Source organism: Neodiprion virginianus, chromosome 6, assembly GCF_021901495.1.
Source record: "Neodiprion virginianus isolate iyNeoVirg1 chromosome 6, iyNeoVirg1.1, whole genome shotgun sequence".
NCBI lineage: Eukaryota > Metazoa > Arthropoda > Insecta > Hymenoptera > Diprionidae > Neodiprion > Neodiprion virginianus.
The window spans coordinates 30,160,694-30,187,395 of record NC_060882.1 but is presented as its reverse complement, the minus strand read 5'-3'; the positions used below and the strand labels follow the sequence as shown (position 1 = coordinate 30,187,395).

At 42.7% G+C, this 26,702-nt stretch overlaps 1 protein-coding gene across 7 annotated transcripts; it reads left to right on the top strand.

Moving 5' to 3' along the window:
* The first annotated feature begins 141 nt into the window (after positions 1–141).
* Positions 142–26,702, top strand: LOC124306710 (hexokinase type 2). 7 transcript variants are annotated; one of them, XM_046767627.1, is made up of 8 exons: positions 7,454–7,663; positions 12,713–12,777; positions 22,741–22,903; positions 23,961–24,316; positions 24,406–24,505; positions 24,625–24,979; positions 25,178–25,448; positions 25,565–26,702. In XM_046767627.1, exons 2-8 carry the CDS (start codon positions 12,730–12,732, stop codon positions 25,640–25,642), a joined length of 1,371 nt encoding a protein of 456 aa, XP_046623583.1. In that variant the 5' UTR covers positions 7,454–7,663; positions 12,713–12,729; the 3' UTR covers positions 25,643–26,702. The 7 variants fall into 7 exon arrangements, with proteins under 7 accessions (XP_046623580.1, XP_046623587.1, XP_046623579.1 ...); XM_046767624.1 differs by lacking the exons at positions 7,454–7,663; positions 12,713–12,777 and adding an exon at positions 142–400; XM_046767631.1 differs by lacking the exons at positions 7,454–7,663; positions 12,713–12,777 and adding an exon at positions 2,646–2,687.

Below are 26,702 nucleotides of genomic sequence, written 5' to 3'. Positions count from 1 at the left end.
CCAACACGTTAGCCGTGACGTAAGTCGAAACGCAACGTAACGACTCGTATGCCTGTATAATGATACCTCGATCTACGCTTGAGTTACGTGGTGCGCGTCGCGTCTCGAGGAAGAGGCGCATCCCTGTCGTTAGGTTGGCTTCGTCTCGCTGGCGGGTGGAAGAGAAACAGAGCCGAGCTCCGAGGAGCTCCTGTCTCGTCGTCGTGCTCTCGATTCATTCATCAATCGTCGCGCGTGATCATCGCGGTCCGCGATTAAGGGGAGGAGAGCCTGGCCGTACCTCGTATCGAATACCAATACCGATAACACCTTCGTTCTCGCGATCACTGTGACCAAGGCCGTCATGGAAGAGGAGAATTGGGATTATGTCAATGAAAAGTGGGAGCACGTCGGTCCAGCTGTGAGCATTTTTCATCTGATATAACAGTAATTATACCTAGCTGCGGTTTGGTGACTCGACTCGCTGGCGTGGTTGTACGCCATTCCTGCGTTACTACTGCAATTCGGGACGTGTCGTACCGTCACCGATTCCGGTCCCCAAACTTCTACACGCTCTGTAATCCACGAAACGCCTTACGTACAAAACAATATTATGATCAGGTGTATTATGCGCGTTGTTCCACTGAACTGAATATCATTGCCATCCGCTTTGACTGAGCATCGAGGGCGCTCGTGTCACCTTGGTATTTGAATATAGTCCCGCGAGTTCTCTATTGCAACGTTCCGATCTCTCATTCGCCCGATCATTCGTTTCCATCTTCACGAGACGCGTCGTTCTTCTTCAGGGACAATTAATGCAACGCAATTAATGAAATTGCGTACTTGTTACCTTTATCCATAATTTTACGACGTGATTGCATGTAAGGACACGGGCTTAACATATACCGCGTGTTACAATTCGCGTGTGAGGCGTTAATAGCACGGGGGAATGAAGAGAATGGAAGGGGTGGAGCCGGCACATCCGCTCGAATTCGCCGTTGGCGTGCGTCTAATTGTAAGATGTGAGTTTCCTATTTAAAAATGAACTAGTCTTTGGGTCTTTGGTCTTTCGTCAGCTCCGCGGAATTTCTATTTTTGATAGTCACCGACGCGCGTCTTAACGAGTGCCCAAGAGTCCCGTCACAAGGGTTCTTTCTGCAATCGAAGAGTGTTCGTAGCTAGGCCGTACCTGTAAAACCAAATTTACACGCCGCGTTATATTTCCTCTCATTGGCTGCACTGACAACAGGCGAGGAATAGTAAAATTTTTCGCCGCTAATTCTCGTGATTAAAGTATTACAATATCGGACAGATTAAAAAAACGAAATGAACCGTCTCTAGTAATTCTAGTAATCCATACAATCCTACGAATTTACAAAATCATCGTCATAAAACTATATGATACAAGATGATGCCGAATATAATATAGATCGATGTAGAGTATAGGAAGTATTTCGCGAAGTTGTTATTGTCATTTGTCATGTAATAACTAGACTTTACAAGTGCAATAAAATCGCACACCCGTGTTGTTGCTTAGATTTCTGCACGTTAAAAGGATAATCCCTATGATACTTATCATTTGTTGATTAGTCTGATACGCGGTCATTAAATTAAGACACGTCTTAGAAGAAACATGATGTCGAATCGTGCCAACATCCATTGTGGTTTCACTGGCAAAAAGGTGGAACTTTTCCATCGCATTGCGAGGGTTATACGGCTGCTTTATCGATTATAGGCAGATGTGTTATCCATTAGGTATATTACCGATAAAACTCTTTTGATCAAATGTCGTTCATCGTACAGTATCCGCGTATTGAGACATTGCAGAAATTCAATGCGACCGTTTGCAAAAGAATATGGGACATTTATTGCTGAAAACGAGTACGGCTGACGCAACCTTTTTCTCTCTTACTCTTCCTCTCTCTCTTTCTCTCTCTCCCTTTCGCGTTCGGCAACGAATAAGTGACCCTGAGATGCAACATACATAATCACTCGAGAAGTGCATGGAATTGTAGTTTCCAATTGCGGCAGATCGAGAGTGAACGATTTTAAGGCATCACTTCACAACGCCGGGTTATAACGGTTCGCCACGGGGAACTCGAGGCAGTTCAACCTGTTGTGCTATAAAAATTACTGCTCATAAGATATATCGTTTTATTGTCAAATCGGAATGTTTCAAGGTCGGCTTATAACGAATATTGAAGTGTGCTGATAAGATTATAAATTATTACACCGCGCGCGAACAGGGTTTAGCTGTCACATTTACTTAGCAATAATGCTATATGTATTTATTGCTTATTTTACAGCTGCAACGTGATCTGACACTTGCCGCCACGAGTATATGCATGTATATAATTCGAGCTTATCCGGTAGTGCGAAAACAAGTCTCGATCGAATCGCACAGGGGTGGTTATAAATTGCTTCAACGAAGGAATTGTGCAATATTGCGGAACTGGTTTCGTTAATTGCTGATAATTTTTAATGATAATAAACTCGTGGGTCTTACTCAACGTCATTGCGAAAAAAGTTTTGTTTTTCGGTGAAAGGAACGTGAGAATTCGTGATTGACTTTTTGCCACATAGTTATAGACGTGCTGTAAGAAATATTGATAACGCATCGCGGACTATTTATCCTTTCAACACTCAGGATAAGATATTGTGCAAAAATCAACCCGCCGATTATGTGTACTCAAAAACCGACTATCAAGGTACTGTGACGTATGCGAAACAAAATTGTTTTTTTTGTAAAGCTTTTTAAAGACGCAAACGGGGCCTCGACTTTACGTAATTGCATGCAACGTGCTCGCACGTACGATACACTAATTTTGTCCATTAATCACTTGTAATTTACCGAAAAGAGAGAATAGCAAAGAGTACGGCTGAATCCGAAACAAGTTACGTGCTGTTCATTACATGCACTCAAATATCTACAAAACGTATAGTAAATTCTTCATCGGCATGATTATTTCAGTTAAATGTAGAAGTCGGGCGACATACCTGGAAAACTTGTAAATGTCAGGATAGTTTAAAAGGGGTCATGGAAAACTCAGAATTGTCAGGGGATTTTCAATTGAGTCATGGAAAAACTGAAAATATCAGGTTTCTATCGTGGGAAATGTCAGGAAAAACAGAGTCTCAGGTTCTGGAATATTTTCCCCAAACATTCGGTGGCAAACGTGTGTGAGAATTGGGTAATATTTTGAACAGGAAGTAAGAATCGAGGGCCCTCGAGCCTCCCGAGCCACCCCCGTTGGATACGTGCGTGCAAACACACGCCATGGAATCGAAACAGGCCGTGAAACGGCTTGCCATTGGCCCTTGCACGGTGGGATAGCGAGAGACGGGCAGGTCAGGTTCTCCCCTCCCGGTACGTCCTTATAATATAGATTAGGTCCGTACCCAGAGGATGCTGCACACTCCGTTTTCAAACGCCGCGAGTGTTTCTACCCCGCTGCCTGATTCTTTGTAAGAATATAAGTAGCTGTTACTACGTCAAGCCAGATTCCGTGTAATACGCGCTGAACAATTCAGTGCATCCGAGACTGCATCGCCTGGTATTTAGAAACGTTGGTCAGATTAATTGGTGGAAGTGAAGTTACTGGCTGTCGGGCAATATGAAGACGAAGAACGGTTCGCTTCTGAGCAAAATCTGCACATGTTACGCGAAAAACGGCGAGGCTGCACCGGTTCAGAACGACGCAAACAACTCTTACAGTCCCGAACCGATAGACGAGGTAACGTTGATTCTTGCTTTTTCGCCAATTAATTAGATGTACGCAGGTACTTGATCGTCCGTGAGCCGAGACGATCAGCCGGCGATGATCAGTGACAGATGCAGGCAGCGTTTGCGCAAAACTTGAATCTCACGTTGAACGATTTCGATTGTTTATCGATTATTTTCTATGCTCCGTTTCGTTGAAATTCGCAGTGACGTGATCGATCAGGGGAAATAGTCGCGTTAAGGTGGACTTGAAAGATGATTTATTGCCAATTTGATTGTGAGTGCTACGCGTGAAAAAAAATTAAACATTTATTCGGGTTGCAATTGTTGTACGTGTTATAAATACGTCGGGAAATGGAGCACGGACACTCGCCTGGGGAGAATTTGGTACGAATTTGTCAAAGTCGATTACACGGTTTATAATATATACTCTCACTGCATGGCCAAATTATGCCGGGCTATGCCAGGATTTCCTAATATTCGTATTTTTATTTTCTCGCGAAAATTTCCGGGTAAGCATATTGAATGAATCCGGGCGACCTTGAGAGATAGCGTTGACCTTGTATCTTGAACTTTCAGCCGGTGACCGTAGTCGTGAGGAAGCCATGCTGCAAAGAGCAAAAGAAGGCAGAGATGTGCGCGCCTCCTGTTTCCGCAAAGGCAATTGATCGACTAACTGTTTTACTTATTCACTTAATCAACGAGGCAATCGTTGCCTTTACTCTAGGTATATTACACGCCGATATTCATCATCGGCATATCCAAACGTAACGAAACAATTTACCTTTTTTCGCGTAACAATATAACATATACTTATGTATACGAGCTTTCGTAAAATCCTACAAATGCGTTACAGGTGCGAACACCTCGGGCAAGGTAGAATTGAAATCACCACGTACACTTGTTAACAACTCTCCGGCTTTGTCCGGACTTGGTTAATTAATGTAATTCCACAAATGTCGTAGTATTTACTAAAATAGTCCTTCCCAGGTGACAATTTTAATCGTGAACATTTTTTCAAATACGTATCGCGAGTTATACGGATATCCAACCGGTTTATACCGATAGACTTATCAAATATTGCCCGTGTTGCATAGGGAATAAAATCTACCCAGCTCTTGCCTTCATCTCTCTCTCTCTCTCTCTCTCTCTCTCTCTCTCTCTCTCTCTCTCTCTCTCTCTCTCTCTCTCTCTCTCTCTCTCTCTCGCTCTCTAAAATCCTCCTTCGACCCCACCGTTCTACCGATTCTCAGACACGTTTGATTTCCACCCTGCTGCACACCCACGTATCCGTCGAAGAATCGTCAAGCAGGCGACCTCCATACCTATAAACCATTCGACAAATTCACCCGACATTCGCACGCCTGTAATTAAGCGCCTTTCACTTTCGCCCGAAGGTTGTCAGCGTTATTCGACCAGTGGTCTCTTGGTCCTCGGGGTACGTACGGCCTCTGTTACCAATTCCTGCTGTTCGACTCCGTTCGTCGCGAGGCAACAAGCGCCGCGCCATCGGTACACATATTCGTGTTTAACCGTCAATAAGTCCTGATTAATTTCGGACCTTGAAATGCCTACGCTTATTCAATAACGAGGCCTCGAGCCCTGCACGAAATTTCGGAAGCCGATCAGCGATCAAACACACGAGGGCGGAAAAATCCATGAGGTAAAAGGCGGGCAATAATCGACCCGCGCGTCCTTTCATCGGACGACTCGTCGAGAAGGCGCCTGCGTGCAAGTTTTTTTTTTACACCTTAACGACAAGATGAACGTGACTGATTTTTTGCCAAAATTGCTCCAGTCCATCCCCCGTTCGTTTTCAATTCGCGGTACGTCGCGAACACTCTTCACGGCTTCGTATCGCGTGTACCAATATCTCGGAGCATCGGCCCCCGCGCAGCGCAACGCGTGGCGACTTATCGCTGGCGAACGACGCCGTCGGGTATACAGCGAGTCGTGACCGAAGGTCACCTTGGGACGGAGGAGCGTCGCGACGCCGGGGATCGATATCGAAGTTGACGATCCGCATTCCTTGCCAATCTCAAATCCCACAGGTACTAGCTCGATGTTGGTGTATTTTCGATCGTCGCTCGAATACCGAGAGTCATCGTATGCCGTCACGTTGAATATGTGGTCGCAATATCGGATTGTGAAAGAATTGTTTGCCGTTCGTCAATCGCTTTCTTAACAATTGCTACACCTTCACGGGACCGTCTCTGTACGGATCGATATATTTTGGGTCTTACACTTGATACAATATCCCGCTGTGGTCATCGTACAATTCCGTCGTCGCAGACGACGGACGGTTGGCATTCGTAATAGTGCATATACCTACCTATGAATACGTATAATTATACATTAGGGTGACGTGTTTAATATGTATAGAACGACGCTGACCACTGGATGTTGTATTTCATACGTTACATACGGCGTGGGGATTTCAGTTTTACGAATCGTATGTAACGTTGGCTGGCTCACTGATCTGAAGCGACGCGTGTTCAATTTTTACGATATCCTCACGTGCCGATCTCGGCGTTACCTACACAAGGTGTACAAATCTCAAGTTTACAATGAATCGGATTCGGTTGACTGGAAGAATACTCTGCCGTTAGACCGATCACTTCTGATCGCAAGGCCGCTTATACCTATGTACGACAAAGCAAGGTAATTACGAAAGACATTGGCGAGAAGGAAAATCTGATTTCCAATGATTTTCGTCTTTACCAACGGTTCTCTTCGAAGTCGACACAGGTTTATGACTTGTGCCTCAACGCCATTCTATAAATTTTAGTTATTACGATTCTGGTTCAATTCGCGGATCGAAAGCGTCGCTTTATCTTTACAACTTTGATCGACTCGGAAAAATTATGTTCACACCGACGTGTGCGCAATCAGTGAATTACTCGATATCAGTAACAGAAAGTCTTCCAGTTCCGTGCCGTTGGTTATAACGTTGACAGTTGCCTCTTGTCCGCTGTCACGTATGTACTTGCATACGGTACAGTTATTGGAACGATACATGCTGCGCTCTTTTCCTTTCGAGGATCACCTACCCGCAGACTTAGAAGTTCACGTTACGTCAAACGGATTGGAAAAGTGTCGATTATACGTCGTTATTGGTCAAACGTCGTATCCCTGCAGCAGCACCTATAGATAAATTGTTTACACGGTCGCGTCTGCATTGGACGATGATCAACGGAACGACGAAACATTGGTTCGATCTATCGATGATCGGTAATTAATAATAATTAAGCAGCGACAGTGATCGTAAATAATTACAGATATCCGTCGCGCTCTGCGCTGCATCGGCGGACGATCCTCGGATTTTTCAAAGGCAACGAAACCTGCGTCACGATTAAACGAATCGCAAGTGCGGCATGTCGGGCGAGGGCAGCGCGTTGTCTCAAAGAAAATCCTACTATTCTTCCACGTTACCCGCACGTTCGACTCTAAGGTCCGACTGGCGAACGAACGAACAACCATTATTAATACCTGCCTAACTGCCTGCATACGTATATAAGGTCCTATACATAAGAAACGTCGCGTTATTTTAAAGCCACCGTGGCGTCCTTTCACCGTCGAGCGTGAGCGTGGCGCGAGTGTGTGTGTGTGTGTGTTTGCGCGTCGTACGTACTTAGGTGCGTACTTCCCTCCTTCCCTGCCTCTCTCTCTCTCTCTCTCTCTCTCTCTCTCTCTCTTCGTTTTCCTTCTTCTTCGTCTTCTTCTTCTTCTCTCCCTCGCGATTATTTCGGTTCACAGACTTGCGTCGTTCGCCGCACGAGTCGCACGCTCGCGTTTCTCGGGTTAGTTTCGCAACTTGCATTAGCCGATCGTGCCTCGACGTCGCCGGACCACCGGATACCCGAAACCTTACACCGCACACCTTACACCGCACCTCAGCACGTGGAAATTTTCAAACGAAGGCGAGGAACACGCATCATGAAAAACACGACGCCCGAACAACTCGTGAGTCTCTCTGTCTAACTCTGTAATTCACGGCTCGCCTTTCCTTTTAATCGCGGCAAGAGGGGCAGGGGAGGGGGCAGGAAAATTATGCAAAAACCCGTCGAAAGGTATAAACACGCGTATAAACGTTCGCGCGGAAATCTGCCGTTTTTTCTCCTTTTTTCATTCCCTTCCACCTTTCGAGCTACAACGCGTCGTCTAACTGCGCGGCAAAAGCCGACGAAGAGTTGATCGTAATCAATCGAAATCCACATTATGCTTAACAATCTTATCTTGATGTTACACGCCTGGTATAAATCTCGACGTCTGGGCCCCGTTCTCTCGGATGGCGACGTCGTTGTGATTGTTGTGACTCTGACGATTTTATAAATGCATAACGTATTACGTATAAAGTATATTCTTGAATCCCCGATCTCTAATTTAAGCTCGAAATTTCTCGACGACGAAACAACGAGGTACAGCAATGACCCTTATCCTATTCAAATTTGTAGGTAGACTTATCGAAGGTCAGTTCAAAAGTCGAGGCTGGTATACGTGATTTCGGTCATCGGTATAGGATCGATCGTTTGGCGGTAAGAATTTTGCGACGGACAGTGCCGACGCAGACCGCGTGCCCCTCACACATACATGCATATTTTTACCAGTCGCGCAGCTTGACGTCAACGCCCGTGTTGCTTTCAGCTGATATTAGCCGAGAAACTCTGTTCAGACTAATTTTCAACAGTCCGCGCAACACGCGCGGTCGAAAAGTTGAAAGAAGAAAATCTTAATCCCGATCTCGGCGCGAGAGTTATTTGATAAGTCCTCCCAAGAGTACATGTATTATTCGAATGATGTATTTACGAAAAATATGTTCACATTATACAGATAACATGATATGCGTATAAATAATACGAATTATGTGCGGTCCATCGTGCTGTATCCGAAACATGTCGTATTATATACCGCGTACGTGTAACCATAATTCTACGTAAAATGTACAATGGGTCTTCGAAGGCGTGTAGGTGTAATTAAACGCTCGCTCGGCAATATACATACATGCGTACGCGCGCAACAGTGTGTGTGTGTGACACCGCTTGGAACGTTCGTACACGTTTACAGTTCGCGCCTTCAACTTCGACGCCCATACCTACTTGCATACTGATCTACCTCACGCATGGTGTATACTGCGTCAATAATCATAACATACGCGGTCTGACACGTTTAGTTATGCTAAGAATGACCGAGGTTAATCGATTTTCGATGAAATCACATATTTTTTCTAGATTAATCGAGTATAATTGATTATTTTTTCTAGATTAATCGAGTATAATTGATTATTTTTTAAGGTAAATTAATCGATCGACTCGATGATTTTACCTCGCCATTGGTTTCCGTTCTTTACTCCTATGAACGACGCGATGCGGTATTAATTTATGTGATCAAAGTATCAATTAGCATCATTGTCCTACTTACCAAGTACCTTATTTGATACAACGAGTGATGGATAAATAAATATTTTCACCTGAAATTGAAAAATGGTTCGAATGAAACTATAAATTGAAAAAAAACAACTTTACCGCTATCAAGACTGCCTAATGAAATTTACGAAATGTTTGTTTCGTAAGCACCGGTTGAAAAAAAAATACGAAATAATCGATTAATCGATTCATTTTTACCGATTCAATCGAATCGTGTTCGATTATTATCATCGACTTGATTAATCGACGCATCGGTGATTTTTAGCTCATTGTCAGCGTCCATCGCTAGCTACATGCAAGCGTTATGCCCAGGCCTATTCGCGAGTTGTATTCGTAAATTAGTAAGCGTGGTACGCAGGATGTATCATGTTGTTCCATATGATTTTGCGAAATAATATTTTCAGGACTTCTGTAATCGTGATAGATTAACGAACTCACTTAAGTTTGGCCGCGAAACAAAGTTATTTTAGTTTGATCTTTCACTAATATTCGGCCTTTAACCAGCTTCCTGGTCGTATAGGTATATAATTTATTTGATACACGTATTTTAATATTCATCGTTGATTCTTATTGTCCCTTTCTCTTCGCGAATCTTTACATCCGACCGCCTATGTATATAACACATAAGTATAAAATTCCCGTAAATCCGCATTTTTCAACCGTACACCGCAGGGATATCGAACGTGTGTGCCTTACAGGTATACGGCGATTGAATTATGCATTCGACGATCTTATCCGCAGCTTGACATTTTATGTTATAATCATAATTGATCTCGGGTGCGAATGCTCGAGGCCAAACCTCTACATATCCATATACAACCGATGGTAACGCGAAACAGGGTGAAACTTTCAACGTTTGCAAAACAAACTTGTCGCTTAGAGCCTAAATGCACTATAGGTATTGCAATTTGATCGCAGTACATAGCTGCCTAAGTTGCGGCAAACATGCTTACAGGTTGGAAATGTTATGCGGCGATCGCTTTATCAGTCGTAAAATTCAATATTATACTGCCTCTGTTCCTGTAATCCTACGACCGTTACAGGCATTCGCGTGGATGCAGGCGAAACTTTTACACTTTTACGCCGTCATTTTGCCCGTAATGTATAGACGATCGTGAACGCGATCCGACGCCTAGAAATGTATGTATAATAAAATGGCATACCTAATTTCCACGATCCTATGGATGAGAGGCAGGGCAGGCGGGGGTTAGATCGACGAAAGGCCGATCAAGGCCGATTATTATCGCTGTTTTATATTCCGGCCCAGCGTACTTTCCAAGAAACCATATCGTGACTCCTCTTCGTTGCTCTGCATGGCAAGGTTCAAATTGATTACCGGTTACGCAATTAACCGATCACGACGTGTGTAACCTATGAAACAGATTCCAATTTCTGCCACTTTACTTATTTCGTTAGATCGCTAGAAAATCCATCTCTCGTACGGTACAATAATTGAATAAAAATGCATGCGATCCCTTTGGAATTTTTTCTCAGAGGTGTATAGGTATATGTATATGACATGGAAACGAAAAGTATCTGACGAAAATTAAGTAAATCCGTAAGCATGCGAGTATAAGGAAAAACGTTTAAGATCGCGTTGGAAGAAAATGATAATTTCGCGCCGGGTGGTTCCTCGTATAATAATGTGCATGTATACGCGCGTGTACACGGCGAGTCCGCGGTGTTAAATAATAATTTTCGCTAGCCGGATACAATGACAAATCGGTATTGCGGAAGTTTTTGCCCTCGCGGCGGCTGCAACAGTTATTTAAAACAAGTACTTTTACAAGAACCGGTATTGCGATTCGGAAATCTGCGACGTTAGTTTCAATGCTGCACGCTGCGTGTGTGTGTACAAACGCGAGTTAGGTACGCGGTTTCGTACACCTGCGAACCTATATTCGATTCAATGTGTGTATATTATTTCTATGCGTGTACGTACACAGGTATACGCACACTACGCAAACCGCTTCGATGCCGCGCAACTATGTATCCAGTTGCGTCATTTCTGTCCTGCGATGCCGCGACGTAGAAGATCCGCGTATGTACCTTTCTGACCGCAGGTTGACTTTTTTTCTTTTTAAATCTTCTCCCTCTTCCTTGTGCGTAACTCATTACGTTTATGGGTTTACCTCGTGTACGCATTATTTTCTCTCGAAATTTTTGTTCGCCGACTTCGCCAAACATCACATTTATAACGTAACGCTGGATTTTCACATGAGTTTTTCATAGTTTAATTTGAATAATTGTTATTGTGGAATTCAGTAAATTGAAAGGAAATTGAGTTTCCTCGAAATTATGTAAAATTTCATGCCTACGGTGAGCATGATTTTGCAGCTGAGTAACAACAAACATGTAGTAGTAGAACGTCAATGAGGAACTTTTCTTTTGTACAAATGATTTTAAACGATTGTACCAAAATGTCGAGATAACATGTTTTCCTGGATTAATATTTACGATCCTGCCTGCTGATATTCTCAGTCACTGTAAAGTTAAAAGCTCTTTACACATTGTTATTGCCATTTCATAATTTGATACGCTTATTATTCATCAGCCGAAGTGGATAAGAATGAAAAATATTTATGCCTTACGCCTGCGCGCAGTCAGTCAGATTTGGATACAGAAACACCTTGCGACGGGTAATAAATTGTTTATTTCCACAGCAATCCTTGGAGCAAGCTCTGCTGCTTGTGTACATGTAACGGTTACGTCGAAGAATTAATGCGCGTACAATTTTGTAAGAATTCAACGAAGTACTAGGTCAGAATTTGAGAAAACAAAAATGGGCTATGCATAAAACAAGCGTCGACTGCGTCGAGTCGGGTGAACAATGTCTGCGGTTATTACTGCCTAACGCCCGGGCTAAATGCCTGTTAGGGGAAGGTAATGATCGGTAAAAGAGAACCGGCGGTGCAGGTCGAGGCGTAGTAAGTTGTTGTGGTTTTTATTTTTCAACATACCTATCGTACGAAGAAGTCGCGCCGGAGATATTTGCATTATGTTAACGAGTCGGATGCTAAGTGACGGTTAAGCACGTCAGTTATTTGCATTTCGGTAATCGCTGCAAATTTAATTTCGAGTTCTTCAAGTGACCGATATGCCTGATGCAGAACGAAACTACCGTCGCGAATCGGCGGATCGTTGCTGCAGGCCTGGAACAAATGTCTTGTGAATGTACGTTTAATCCTGATTCCGATCTTCAAAATACGCGGGGACTTGAGCCGCGCTCGATTTCAAGGTCAAGTTCTCACTCCTACGCACTCGGAGTGAATTCTCGCGGGTTTGATCAAGATCGATAAATTATTCGGTCCCAATTTCCGTACTATCATATCGCGCGTCCAATTGCATAATGGCGTAAGCGCCGAATATTATTATTGTTATTCTTATCATTCCGATAATTGACGATTTGGACAGTTGACGTTCAGAAAATCGTCATACTCGCTGTATAACTTTGTTAGTTTCAATTGTTTACGCGATTCGTTAGTCGTTGGGGCGTTTACAAAAAAAAATAAATAAAATAAAAATTGCGGTTACGCCCTTTCGTTCTTGTCATGAAGAATTTTTTCACAACATTTCTAAATTTTCGCAGATCTCGATTTATCCACGATGCGTTTCAACGGTTTCGAGAACGATTGCAGAAACAAAACACAAAATGTTTGTTACGAACTTCTCTTTTGATCTTTCTTCTTCGTGTACCTGTTAATGGAAAAAGGTCGTATCTGCCTCACATACGACCATTTGTCTTTATATTGTCAAACGCTTAATTTCGATTGAATCATACGTTCTGATCATTTTCAGCGCGAATGGTGATGAAAATTTTTTTTTTTAATCACTACACGCTCTTTTGCCACTTAAATCGCATTTTTTTTGCGACTTGGACCTTATGCTAATAGATAGGCGGTATGGCCATGAAAAATGTAACTATCTTTCTTCACATCACGCGACTCGGAAACTTTTCCGCTCCTCTTATTACAGATAATACGGAATAATAATATAATGAATACACAGGTGCCGTGACCAGCTTTTTTTCTATAAAGTCTGCAAGGTCGAGTTATACAGCTGTGACAGATATAATATCTGTGCAAACGGCCGGGAATTATAATTGATATATATTATGTGTACTCTGGTACGTAATATGAAAAATTCTTTCATACACTGAAAACGAATCTTTTGCGCTGTCTGTTCGACCGCCACGCGATTTGAACTTCATTACAGCGGCATTGTTATAAAAATTTTATACTTTTTATCCGATGTAATTTCTACAGGTATGTGGTCATCTGCATGAGAAATGCACGGTGCGTTTTAATTCTTCTACTCCTTTTTTTCTTTCTTACGCATCGACTACTTTTCAGATTAATTTATCACTATCGTAGACGAGTGTACACCGTATACACGCTGCACTCGTTCGCGATGGAAAGTCGATCAATCGTTTCACCAAACTTTCGACGCTAACAAACGGCTCGCAATTCGAGCTATTAACTCTCTTTCCGTTCGTCGCGTGACGAGCATCACGTACATGCATACGTACCTCGGTACATGTGGCACCTCGCTGGACCAACGGTCCAGTCGTTGGCATACATGCTTCGATGCACGTGCTTTCTGTATACAGGACTAGGCCAATTCGCGTGTAAGAAATTCATAAAAATAGAACCTCGCATACGTTAGTAAGCGTGTTTATTATTATAGGCGATCAGTCTGTAATTGCAATCGCGAGACTTATTTCCGGCATATTTTCTTCCTTCAATCTTTCAGGCCGATGAGCATAGAAATAAATAAAACAACGACGGAATAATTTTCTTTCCTTTTATAAATCGATTACGCTTCTGGTGACAATTTTTCTGATCAATCGTAAAAATACGAAAAAAAAGACGAAACCACGATACGCGAATAAAACTATGTGCAGGTACGCGTACAGCAAACCGTGTGTAATACTTGGCAACATCATCTATAGCAGGATGAAATTGCATTATTACTTTCCTATTGACACGAATAAAGTAAAGATAAAATTTAATAAAAAAAGAAAAAAAAAACCGTTTGCCAAAGTCATCATCGTTACGGTTGGCAGATACGATAGCGGTATGATAAAAGTGCGAAGATCCGAAGTCGGCGACCCGGTACGGAGATTCGGGAAACGGGGGGCGGGGTTGCAGGAACGGTAAGTATGCATGTATATTAAAGAATGTCGGTGGGACGAGCCTCCCGGCTGCGGCGTTGCGTCAGAATTAGCGATTATTTGAGAGGGCACGATGACGAAGTCAAAGTGGATCGCGAGACATCCGTAAATGTCGGACTCACGCGGCGCTGCGGCGGCTGCTCCTGTTTTATCAGGTGTTTAACTTGCCTTTATCTTGAAGCGGTGTTCAAAATGCTTGCCTCCGGTCTGCCACCAAGATTAAACACCTTATCTTCGTCACACCTACACCTACACCTACACCTACACCTGCACCTGCGCCCGCGTACCTACGTATCTACCTACCGTGGTTATAATTGGAATACGGTTGATCCTCAATAACGATAATGCCTCTGTACGTCTGCCTTTGCATGTATGTATGTACATACATACCTGTTATTATAGTAACTCATTGCATAACGTATACTTACACGCAGATTAAAACACGTGCGTACGAAGCGACCGAGTTGCGAGAACCCGACATAATCACCGTACAATATTCATTATCATATGTATAGTTTTTGTTTTACGACCGAAGTATTTCTGCGCTGTAGCACAAGCTGAGTTATGCGATAGATATGTATGTATTTACATACTTACGTGTGTGTAGTTACTTTTGAAAAGAGGCTCACAAATCATGAACCGAATATGCGGCAGGCAAGTTTGATCCATGTTTGATCGTCTTGATTTTCTGCGCAGAATATTACAGACAGATTCTTACCGCTGCAAACTATACCTACGTATATCGGCTGTACCTGTATACTATCATTACATCTACATGTCCAGAGATGTAACATATGTAGCTGAAGTTTGGCGCAGCTTGCGAACTTTGGTGCAAAGGTCAACAACTACGAGCATTCGTCGTTAATGACGTATAACCAATCGGTCATTTGCAATTCTACATCGGTATTCCAGGGGTATAATGACACGTATAACGTAGGTATACGGCTGCATGACTGTGATGTCTGAATTTAATTTTACATTTCATTGCTTACGCGTCGTTTTACGTTACCTGATCGTTCGGCGCTCCCGAACGCTTTTCATTATTTATACCGTATACGATACAGCGAGATTTCGTTACTGCGTATATCCGACGAGTTTGAGTTTCAGTTTCAGTTTCGGTTCCCATTTTTCTGTTCTTTTTTCTTTCTAGTCATCGTCTTCTTTTTCGAATAATGATACATCGTTACGCTGACCGAGTATACGATTACATTGAAATTGGTACGTGGTCGTCAAGACCGGATAATCGTTGCGACAAACTAATTCCAAGAATTTTACTGAATAATCGTTTACGTTGAACGGAGAAACTATTTGCAGACGAGGCGGGTCGCGTGTCTGACACTCCGACAAGAGGAAACCGAGCGAAACGATCCGCGATTAAGCAGCTCGCTCTTACGTACTATTTTTTTCTAAATCGAGGAATAGCGGTCTTGGGACGAAGCCGTGTGCATACATTTATTCGGTATTTGTCGATCGCGTTAATTGTCGTTTCTGCTTAGTTTGGATATCATCAGAGCTTATACAAAAATTTTACACGCAATACGGAAAGAAATTTATGGTTAAGAAAAGTCTTTAAGCGCGAAAATCAGGCAGAAAAATATTTTATTGCGTGCAATTGAATTGCCTGGACTTAGCGTGGGTATATCGTAAATTTTTTGGCGTCATTCTCGCACGATACGAAGAAAAAAAAATTTGCGTAGGTATATTTGTTCAGCTTTACATCAGGCATTCTCGCAGAATTCAGTGATGCGAAGACTTTGGCGATGGTGAAAATGAGTGACATTTTACTTGGTTGTACTACAAGCATCCTCTTGACCGCATGCAGTTTTCCGCGTATAACCTTCTACACGAATCATGACACATACCATCATTCCAGTCGTCATAATTATACGAATGCCAAGTGCATCGACATACGAGCAGCATAATAATATCTATTTGCGTTACGCAGGCATAGCGCGGGGAATAACGTTGATGTTAATACTAATAATATTAATAATAACAACAACGATAATTATGATGATAATAACGATAGCAGTTGAGTCGTAGGGCGGGAAGGTGCGACGTACCGAGCATCACTGATGTAGGTGTAGGTATGCGCTTTGCGCACGTATGCCGTTATACGTACCATATGTGTATATGTATGTCGCGGCGAGCAATGCTCCAAGGCGAGCAAGGCACGCCGGGTAGTCTGTGACGTCAGGGAAGGGATCGACCGCTCGAGCCCCCGGTTTCCCAGCCAATAGGAGCGCAGCATGGCGGCGGTCGCGACGGACCTGCGCCTCGACGCCGCTCAGGGCCGTAACGGCGGCCGGCGCCGCTCGAAATTGCGTCAGATTCGAAATAATCATCCCGATTGCATCTCTCTTCCTACCCAGAGCGACGAGGATTGCGCGATATGGCGCGAACCTCGAAATGATTGCACCACGCACCCCTAACTCCTTGAGTTCAACCTCAGACCGCGGTAAGACGCGCGTGTCGAAATTTATTCAAACGTCCTAATTTTGGGAGTTTGTTTTTTTTTTTTTCTTTTGTTTTTCAACCCCGTTTCGATATCGCGGATATTTCCCATCGCCATCAACCGTTGTTTCTACTCCGTCGCGCGGAGACGAAAGATCTCGTTACAGGCTTGTGACAGATCACGCACTGCTCTCGAGATTTAGTTACGAGACTTATTGTTGGTCACATGGCGCACTGTTGAACAGGGACATTTCTTTCGATGTTGGCGGATTATTGTCCTCGTCAGCGTTCCGTGAATATCCGTGACCTTCGAGGAGGAGCCCCAGGGCGCCCCTCCAAGCCCGGGACTTGCCTGACCTTTTTGCCCTTGACGCTCCTCCTTAACGCGAATCGCTCCCCTCTCGTCTTCCGCCGCAGCTTCGCGGTACTCATTCATAGCGCCTGCACACACACGCTTTTCCCTCTTCCTCTCTTTCTCTCTCTCTCGCTCTCTCGCTCCCGCTCTCGCGGATCCTTTCGCCAGAGTGAGAGAGAGGAGGCGAGTCCTGCGTATCTCTCGTCGCGGGTGACACGTGTGTGAGGTTTCAGCCAGAGGCGCGCGCCCCTCTCGCAGATAGAGAAACCGAGCGACCAGACTCGACACGAAGCGACCGGTACTAGAGAGCCGCATTCGCCTCCCGATATTCGAACAAGTTGCGCTGTCGCGAGCAGAAGACATATTTCGCGGGCATTTAAACATACAATATCGCACTTACGCAAACGCGTTGTTATTTTCTTTGTATTTGGCTCGCGAGTCGAGACGTAGAGGCGCTGGTTTACTGACACGGAGAGTAGTTGTTTTTTTTTCCTTCTATCGCAGAGAGATAAGTAAAATTTTATAACTGCCGAGGCGTTATAACTTCGAGTGGCGTTTGTATTGCTGGGAAACTTGTGAAAGTACGTCATTGAATAGGAGTTGGTAAAATGGGGATGCGGAGTCCGATACTGCCGGAGGTAAGTCGATACCCTCTATTTGTCGATTAATCGGGTATCTTGGGTGCCCTGTTCACAGTTTTACGTCAAGAAGTCATGATTTCGTCGAGCGAAGTTCGAGGTAAAATTTCGACGTTTTCGCACGCACCGGCACAGTTCTGATCTCGTTCGTAACGTGTCCTTCCAAGGAGGATACCGCGTCCTTTAATACTTTAAGACATGCCCTATGTGTGCACGTTCGACGTAAGTATTAAACTTGCGCGTTGTACGCGGAAAAGTCACCCACGTCCTTCGTTAATTCGACAAATAAGTGCGAATACTTGAACAAACTGTGACAACGACCAGTTTTTGTCTGAGCGAACGAAACGCAAGTTTTGAAACGATAGGTTTTTCATACGCGATTCAATTCCAATTGCATTCCAATTATAAACTGTCCGATTGATTTGCTTCTCCACAATATCGCCGGTGCAATCTATAATGATCCATCGAAGATTAGATCAAGTTGCTGGCAACTCGCATGACTTTCAACAAAGGACGATATTACACGCGAAGAGGGGAGTGGCTATTATATTTGCGGACAAACCATGTGCCACTATTTTATACAGGAAATATTGTCCATTGTCTTGGCGCTGAACATTTTTTTTATCGCTGTTGCGATATGCATACTTGTGTTGAAGGGAGGTGCCGGAAGCGTAATTATATGACATGTTAATAGATATCGCGTAGACAGAGACAGAGCTAGATTCTCGTATATGTACCTATATATATGTATACTTGGTTTTGGGCTTATGTGCATTCAGCAAATAAAAATACATACGAATATCCGGAGAGACAGCAACGCGCGATTTATGAGCTTGTGTTATAGCGGTCGTATTAAGCCGGAAAAAACGAACCTTAAAAGAGTGTTTTCAAAAAATATCGACCGAAAAAGGAAACTGTCGAATCTTATCGAAGCGCTGGTGACATCACGCACAGGGATACCAGAGCGATAAAAAAGACCCGCAAGTATGCGGTCTATACCCGCGTTATCGATACCAAGTTTATCGTTATACAAGCGTACGCGCGGATCTGCCGATTTTACGGTAAAGTTACAGCGGCGCTTGCACGTGTGTCGGCACACGTCGTCGATTTGCGCTTGGTAGAAGGTCTGCGTACCGGACGTTCCTGTCAAGGGAGAAGAGAAGGAAGAGAAGTAGAAGATGGCCGAGGAGTGGGGTAAGATGGGAAGAGATGAGATGAAACGCTTGTACCTCACCTCTCATGATCAGAACGGTTGATCTTTAGCGCCGGAGATCCTCGCGTACAAGTGACCTGCCACTTTTCCGCTGACGAAACATCGTCAAGATCGTATATTATGAATTTTTCAAAACCTTAGACGAGTGGCGTAACGCTTGGGATTCCGTACGCCGGTGACGCAAGCCTTAACGCGTTTGCATTTAGGGTGTCCGTACATCTTGTCGGCAGTCAGATCAGGATTTGTAAGCCATGGCTGTGAACGGGTCGAAACGAAACGTGAGTAAATGCCAAACATCATTTGCGCGTGTATACGGTATATCGTTTCCATACTATACATACCTACGGGACAGGTATAAACGGGACGCGGGTCATATATTGTTAACGAACCTTCGTTTGCTGTACCTTCCCTACGGTATAATGATTTGGGTTTATACGTACTTGCGTAGCCTTACTCGACTTATATCGATCGATTCGTGTCACAAGACCTGCGGCGGCTGGTCAATATCATTGTTGGTGTTTGGTTTATGCATATTATATAAGTATAACACTACTCCGAGTCGTTACTTCAATCGTTTGTGGAAAATTACTCATTTTTTGTATATACCGTATATATTTTTGGATAATGCGATCTGAACGCAGCGAGAAAATGTACAGTGAAACAAAAACGATATTATAAGTTTTATTTAATCGTGTCGCATCTATATACGTGATTTTCGAGAAGAACGTTTCGAGCGTTGACATAGAAGAATTAAAAAATGAGACAAAGCTAAACTATTCACAGTTGGATAAATACCGTGCGACTTTCTACTCTGTGGCACTAATCGACTTGCGGCTGATACATACGAGGAGATTGTCTGCGAGCAGGTAGTATACCCGTAAAACGTGTCTCTTCGGTCAGTTCGCAGGGCCGCGTATATAGTGTATACACACATATATCTATATTATATATAGTATATGTAGATAGGTATATATCTCACCGCTTCCACGTGAGCAAGCGGCTCGCATTGGCTGGCAGAGGCGGGTGTGTCGCGATATCCGAGAAATGGCGTGAAAGAGAGAGAGAGAGAGAGAGAGAGAGAGATATACATAGATAGGTATTTTCATTTTATTTAATTAGAGTTAAAAAAAAAAGAAAAGAATGAAAACAGACGAGCAGTGCAAATACAAAAGAACAACTCTCAATCGTCCAAATACCTGCTGATAGACAGAGAAAGAGTGAGCGAGAGTGAGAAGAACGAAGAGAAAGTGAGGGAGCGGTAGAGAGAGATGGCGATAGTAGTCAGTGACTCGTCGCCGATCGATGTTAGACCTCGCTATAGCACCGCAGATATAGGAATAACAGACATCGCGGAAAACCTTCCTCAACGCGACCCCTGCGAAGTGGATGCGTTTAATTAACTGTGAGGAATAGAAGCCAAGGGAAGGCATTCGTTTGACGCGCGTTCTGCAATTACCTAGCACAATTTTCGGCTCACTTGTGTGATACAAGTATGCGTGTGTTATATGATATTTTATTGCTCATCTCAATCATCGAAAAAATGAAAATTTAAATCTCAAGACCGTACAGCTGATGGTTATTATAAAAATAGATCAATTTAAATTGATAGAAAAATAAGCGAGTCGCTGGATTTTTGTACGGATATGATTTAATATTTAATTAACGGTCGTCGTGAATACCTGCGCATTGTTCTTACACAATGAGAAGTTCATTGTCAACGGTGAATGATAGCTTTCTGCATGTATTAACAAAATTCATTTATTCGACAACTTCCGCCATAGGTATGCATACCCGTAACATTATCACATCGTGGAGGATGGTTCTATTGTTTGCGACACAGTCGTAAGTCGATACTCTTCTGCGTTGTGCAATAACAATAATTGATGTGAAAGTGTATACCTACGGTAGGGAGTATGTTCTGCAAATCGGTAAATAATCCAGCGGGGTGCCCAGGTCTCTATCTACGCGGTCAATACCTGTAAAGCGGATCTACGTGTCTATTGCCTTAGAACTGTAATATTTGGGCACACCCGCGGTTACAAATTTTTATTCCACGCTAGCCGGTTATACGTATGTAGGTAAAAATTTTCGAGACCTTTGTTCCGTGCCATTAATTATTTATATCATGTTCGATACGTTCATTGAATTGTGCAGGTGCGCTTCGAGGCGATACGGGGTACATCCGATATACCATTGTAACGAATTGCGGGACCCGTTTATTCCCGAGCGGCAAGGAATAGAGTGCGACTGGGTTCAACTTCGCCTTTGCGTTTGACAATGAGAACGACCGGGATGAGGAGTCTTGATTGAGGTCTTGAAAGCAAAGATGGGTTTCGTAGGTGAAATAGCACTCGGCGATTTATTGATTATCAATCAGAGAGTCGCAAAGAGAAAGAAATGCATAGATCGAGAGGTAAATACGAGGTATACGGTTATTGGAAGGAGCGTGATTAGGATTTTGGGAACGAGAGGCGATGCATGGTCAGGTGTCCATGCACGGTATGTGCGAGGGATTGTTTAGTCTGGCGAAGAGTGAAAAAATCTCGAGATAAGAGAGACGAAGAATTAGTGTGAGCGCGAAATGATGATTAGCACGTAACACCGTGTACGTACCATAAGTATGTATGCGTATTATAAGTGTATTTACCTCACGTACGTGGCTAATTGGACATGCCTGGAAATATAACAAACAACTGTGGCGGTGCTTGACAATAACGGGACGCTACGTAGTTGTAAAATATTATATTAACGTTTATCTGTATCGTTGTTTTTCAGTTTCGCGTAACGCAGCTGCATAAGTCGGTTAATCCCCGAGCTTCGTGACCGCCTGCAGTTTGCACCACTGCTTACAGCTATATGACAATGCGGTATAATATACATGATACATATACATAGTATGATTGTGTGGGCATTGAGGATCGGTGCAATTAGATTTCGACAATTCAATCATAAACATAACTCGCATGTCGACTGTTGGCCTGTCGATCTCTGACTCGTTCACCTCTGTCCGTGACAATAATTCTCTCGTGTCTCGCGTGCGAGGCGAAACTCGTCGTTTCTAGGGCAGGATCAATTTTAACACAAGTATGCAAATAGTTTAGTATAATAGTAGGTAATTACAGGGAGAGATCGAGGAGAACAGCTCTGTCTGATGCACCGGGCTGCAGTGTTGCAACGACTGTAATTTATTTTTTTCTTTTCTTTCTTTTTTGTTTTCCCGCGACTCGTCATTATTATGTCTATTGTACGCTAGTATGACGTAACTCTATTTGTCATGTCTTTTTCGGTTTAATGCAACTGCAGCTTACGGCGAAGTAAACGATCAGTTGTATGTGTATGTATACTTGCCGCCGGTTTGGATGATATTTGAATTAGGAGAGAAAAAAGCTCTCAATAATCGTGCGCTACTCGACGGATTTTAAAAGTCATCCTACACACCTATTTATATACTGTATGGTCATCCAATCTTTTACGTCTGCAATGTATACTATATTATTGAAGATTATCTGTTAGGCTCGTACAAAAATTGCGCAGCGTAATTTTCTTCACGCCATAGCGGACTTTACTCTCCGATTAATCTTCACCCAGTCGATTCAATCATTGCGATTTTCATACACTTGTTGAGCGAACTTGGGTCGAAAAATATTATACAGAACCGTTTATTCGCGCGATGCATGAGTTACAATTTATACATTATCACGTATCGTCGTGATATCTTGTATGATATAGGTATGATGATTGACCCTATCCAAGGAAATAAAACGATATTGCTGGATCGTTTCAGATCAGGGAGGCCTGCAAGGATCTGGTGCTCTCCGATGAACAACTCAAGCTAGTCATGCAAAGGCTCACCGAAGAAATCAACAAAGGTTTATCAAAGGCAACTCACGACGAAGCCGTTGTTAAATGCTTCACCACTTACGTCCAGGATCTTCCGAATGGCACTGGTAAGCTTATAAATATATTGCTGCAGATTGTCTTGTTGCCAAAACACTGCACGAGATAAAATGTATGAAACTGGTGTTTCGTTACAAGTTTTTTTTTTTTTCCAATAAAAATCTTAAAGCCACGTCTTGACTTCCTTTTTACTAATCTCGACTTCAGATTACGAGTTGAATTTTTACCGTTATGCGGGGATGAATTTGCTGTCCATTTGAAAATTAATAATAATGCTGAATGATGTCATGTACACACATGTATATCCTGTCCTCTGTGTGAAGATTAATGATCGTTATGAAGTGATAATCGAGCCGACGATAGGCAATGACCCAGAATTTATTCATGCGACTAAATGATGTGAGACATAGATTCAACCTCGTAGTTGTGTATTTGTGAACCTACTTAATAATATACCACACATAACAAGGCGCTGTTGTTATACACCATGCATAAACAAGGCGAATGGTTTAAGATGACTCAACATAGTTCAGACGGAGATAAAACGAGTATTATAAAAATAAAGTGGATCTTCGATAGTGAAACGGATGATCTTAAGCAACATGTTTTGTTTGTGAGACCGTTCATGATAATTAGAACCACATTTCTGCGCAACTAAAATCGTGACGAATTTTTTACTTTTACTAGTATGATATTGACAAAGGACGCTTTAATCGATGATGAGTGAAACAAGAATAAAGTCGAAAAAGTAATTTTGGCTCTTTTGCCGTGAAACAAACTTGAATGTTGAATCCTAAAATTTGAATGTATTCAGTTGGTAAAATTCACGAGTTGTGAGCTTGTTATATTGTCGAATCTGCAAATAATTCTTCAGGTACCTACTCAAGTTCAAAAATGACCCTATGTCGACTTTTCACGACGGTATCGCTTTATCGAACCACACTGAATTACAACAGTCAAGTACAACTCACGATGTTTCGCTTGTAACGTTGAACATGAATTATTACGATCACATGTGATTATGGGTGTATTATTATAGCCTTGAAAATTATACGACATAGGTATTATATCCTGGAAAGGAATTTGATCGATTGATTGATTTTTCAGAGAAGGGAAAGTTTTTGGCGCTTGATTTGGGTGGAACGAATTTCCGTGTTCTGCTGATCACCCTGGATGGTAACAACTTTGATATGAAGAGCAAAATCTACGCGATACCACAGAGTCTCATGCTTGGCACCGGGAAGCAACTCTTCGATCACATCGCTCAGTGCCTTGCACTTTTCATCACCGACCTCGGCCTCGACGACGTAATTCTTCCCTTGGGATTTACCTTCAGCTTTCCTTTGACCCAGCTCGGACTTACCAAAGGAAAGCTGGTCCGGTGGACCAAGGGATTCAACTGCAGCGGCGTCGTCGGCGAGGACGTCGTCGCACTGCTCGAGGAGGCAATCGCTAGGAGAAACGTAAGAATCGGAATGCAACGACGTAAATTTGCCTTGCATCCGTGTAAAACATTGTCCACTATTTACTCATTCACTCCTTTGTATTTTAGGACGTGAAAATTGACGTATGTGCCATCCTGAACGATACAACCGGCACCCTCATGTCCTGCGCGTGGAAGAACCGGAACTGTCGCATTGGTCTGATAGTTGGTGGGTGTGATCGCTATTTAAGTTCTGATCGTAAGAAGGCGAATTAGATAGATGATCGATGAATAAAAAGTTGTGCACCAACTTATCATCCATCACCTGCTGTTTTCTGATTTTTAAAGGTACCGGTTCGAACGCCTGTTACGTGGAGAAGACTAGCAATGTCCAGTGCGTGAATCACGAAAGCGGTAACTACGACAAACCGAACATGCTGATAAACACGGAGTGGGGTGCTTTCGGCGAGGGTGGCGTCCTTGACTTCATACTGACTGAGTATGATCACGACATCGACAACAATTCGATAAACCCGAGGAGACAGATATTCGAGAAAATGATATCGGGGATGTACATGGGCGAGCTGACTCGCCTCGTGCTTGAAAAACTAGCAACGGACGGTCTCTTATTCGGTGGAAAATGTCCAAACGGCCTACGACAGAGGGGGAAATTCTTCACGAAATACGTATCCGAGATCGAAAGGTAGTTGGGAATTTTACTATTTCACTTTGAGCATCACTGTGATTTCTTCTTATGATTTCTCAATATGCATATTCCCAAATAGTCTACGAATATTCGCGGTATGCGTCCTTGGAGTATCTCTTCAACATTCAATAGGGTCTCAAAGACTGAGAATAAAACGTCATGCGGCGAATGAAAAATTATTTCTTCTCCATACAGTGACGCGAAGGGCAAGTACGGGAATTGCCGGCAAGTTTTGGCCGAGTTGGGAATCCGGAATGCCGTAGATCAGGACTGCGAGAACGTGAGATATGTTTGTTCAGTTGTCTCGCGGAGAGCAGCTCACCTTTCCAGTGCCGGAATCGCTACTCTCCTCAACAAAATGGGAGAGGACAACGTTACTGTCGGCATTGACGGATCTGTCTATAGGTTCCATCCTCATTTCCATGATTTAATGACAGAGAAAATTGGTCATCTTCAGAGTCATAAGGCAAGTATATCGGGACTAGTAGCAGAAGTAGACGCGAAGAATAAAATATTCGCAAATGGTTTATCCGCTCGATTGTGGGATAATTTTTATTTATTGGAAACGATTTTCTCTTACAGTTTGACCTGATGTTGTCGGAAGACGGTAGTGGTCGTGGAGCGGCGCTGGTCGCCGCCGTAGCTTCTCGAGACCGGTGAAGACGCACCTGATCAACGACTGATGAGAATTTTTTTACTTAATTCAATTCAACGTGATGATCAGCACATTCATGTACATATAGCAGACAAGCGTTTAGCTTGAAATTAGAGCGATGTCAGCCTGGCGCGTGCGCGCGCTATTCAATCTGATTATTACATGTATAATATACCTAGTATGTACAATAGCTGATTAATTCGGTTCCTAAACATATGACCTTGGCGTGGGTTGTAATCATCATTCATTTATTCGTAGGATAATAATAGTGGTTTACTTCGATTTTTCATACAACATTCGTAATAAACAAGGTGCGACGAAGATGTCGGACGTTGACCGTTACGAGGAACCACTGCAGGCGACTACATAATTTGAAAACCCTTTGTTAGGCTAATATTCTTGAAATCATTTACAGATTGGTTAATTATATTTCTAGCGAAACAACGGAAAAAATCGAATTGCTAATAACGAAAGTTACGATACTGTATGCATTGTATATTTCTAAGCTTTAGTTTTACTTTCTTTCGTACGAACGAGCACGATGTATAAATCATCTACTTATCCAAGTAAGGTACTTACGCCACAAAAATCTAGGAGTTCGGTACCCCTGATAGGCTTGTGCTACTTAATGCGAAATATTAATTGTTTACTTAATGAAAAATTTCTTATAGGGAAAATTGGTAGCAAAAAAATAAAAAAAAGTACTACTGTATTCCGGTATAATGATGTGTGTCGGTTTTATATTAGATTGTTGAGCAATTTGATATGATGTACTTAACGTCGAACTAACATTATACATACATAGAGTCGCCTTAACAACAAAATTATAGCAAGTAAAATAACGAACTAAGAATTAGTACCTTGTTCAAAATTTCATGGAATAACTTATTATTATTATTTTATCTTGTATACATAAATATTGTATATGAATATAATATGTTGAGAAAACTGATGAATGTGCGAACGAGTAATTGTGGAAAGTACGAATGATATTCGCATGATGTATCAATATTCAAGATGATAATTGTGAAATATTTTTTTTTAGTAAAGAATGTGAGATTTAAA

Coding starts and splice junctions, on each gene's coding strand:
- LOC124306710 (XM_046767623.1), top strand. CDS start 3,594: ATGAAGACGAAGAACGGTTCGCTTCTGAGCAAAATCTGCACATGTTAC. Junction 3,714..22,740: donor GTCCCGAACCGATAGACGAG/GTAACGTTGATT, acceptor GGATCGTTTCAG/ATCAGGGAGGCCTGCAAGGA. Junction 24,317..24,405: donor AGGCAATCGCTAGGAGAAAC/GTAAGAATCGGA, acceptor TTTGTATTTTAG/GACGTGAAAATTGACGTATG.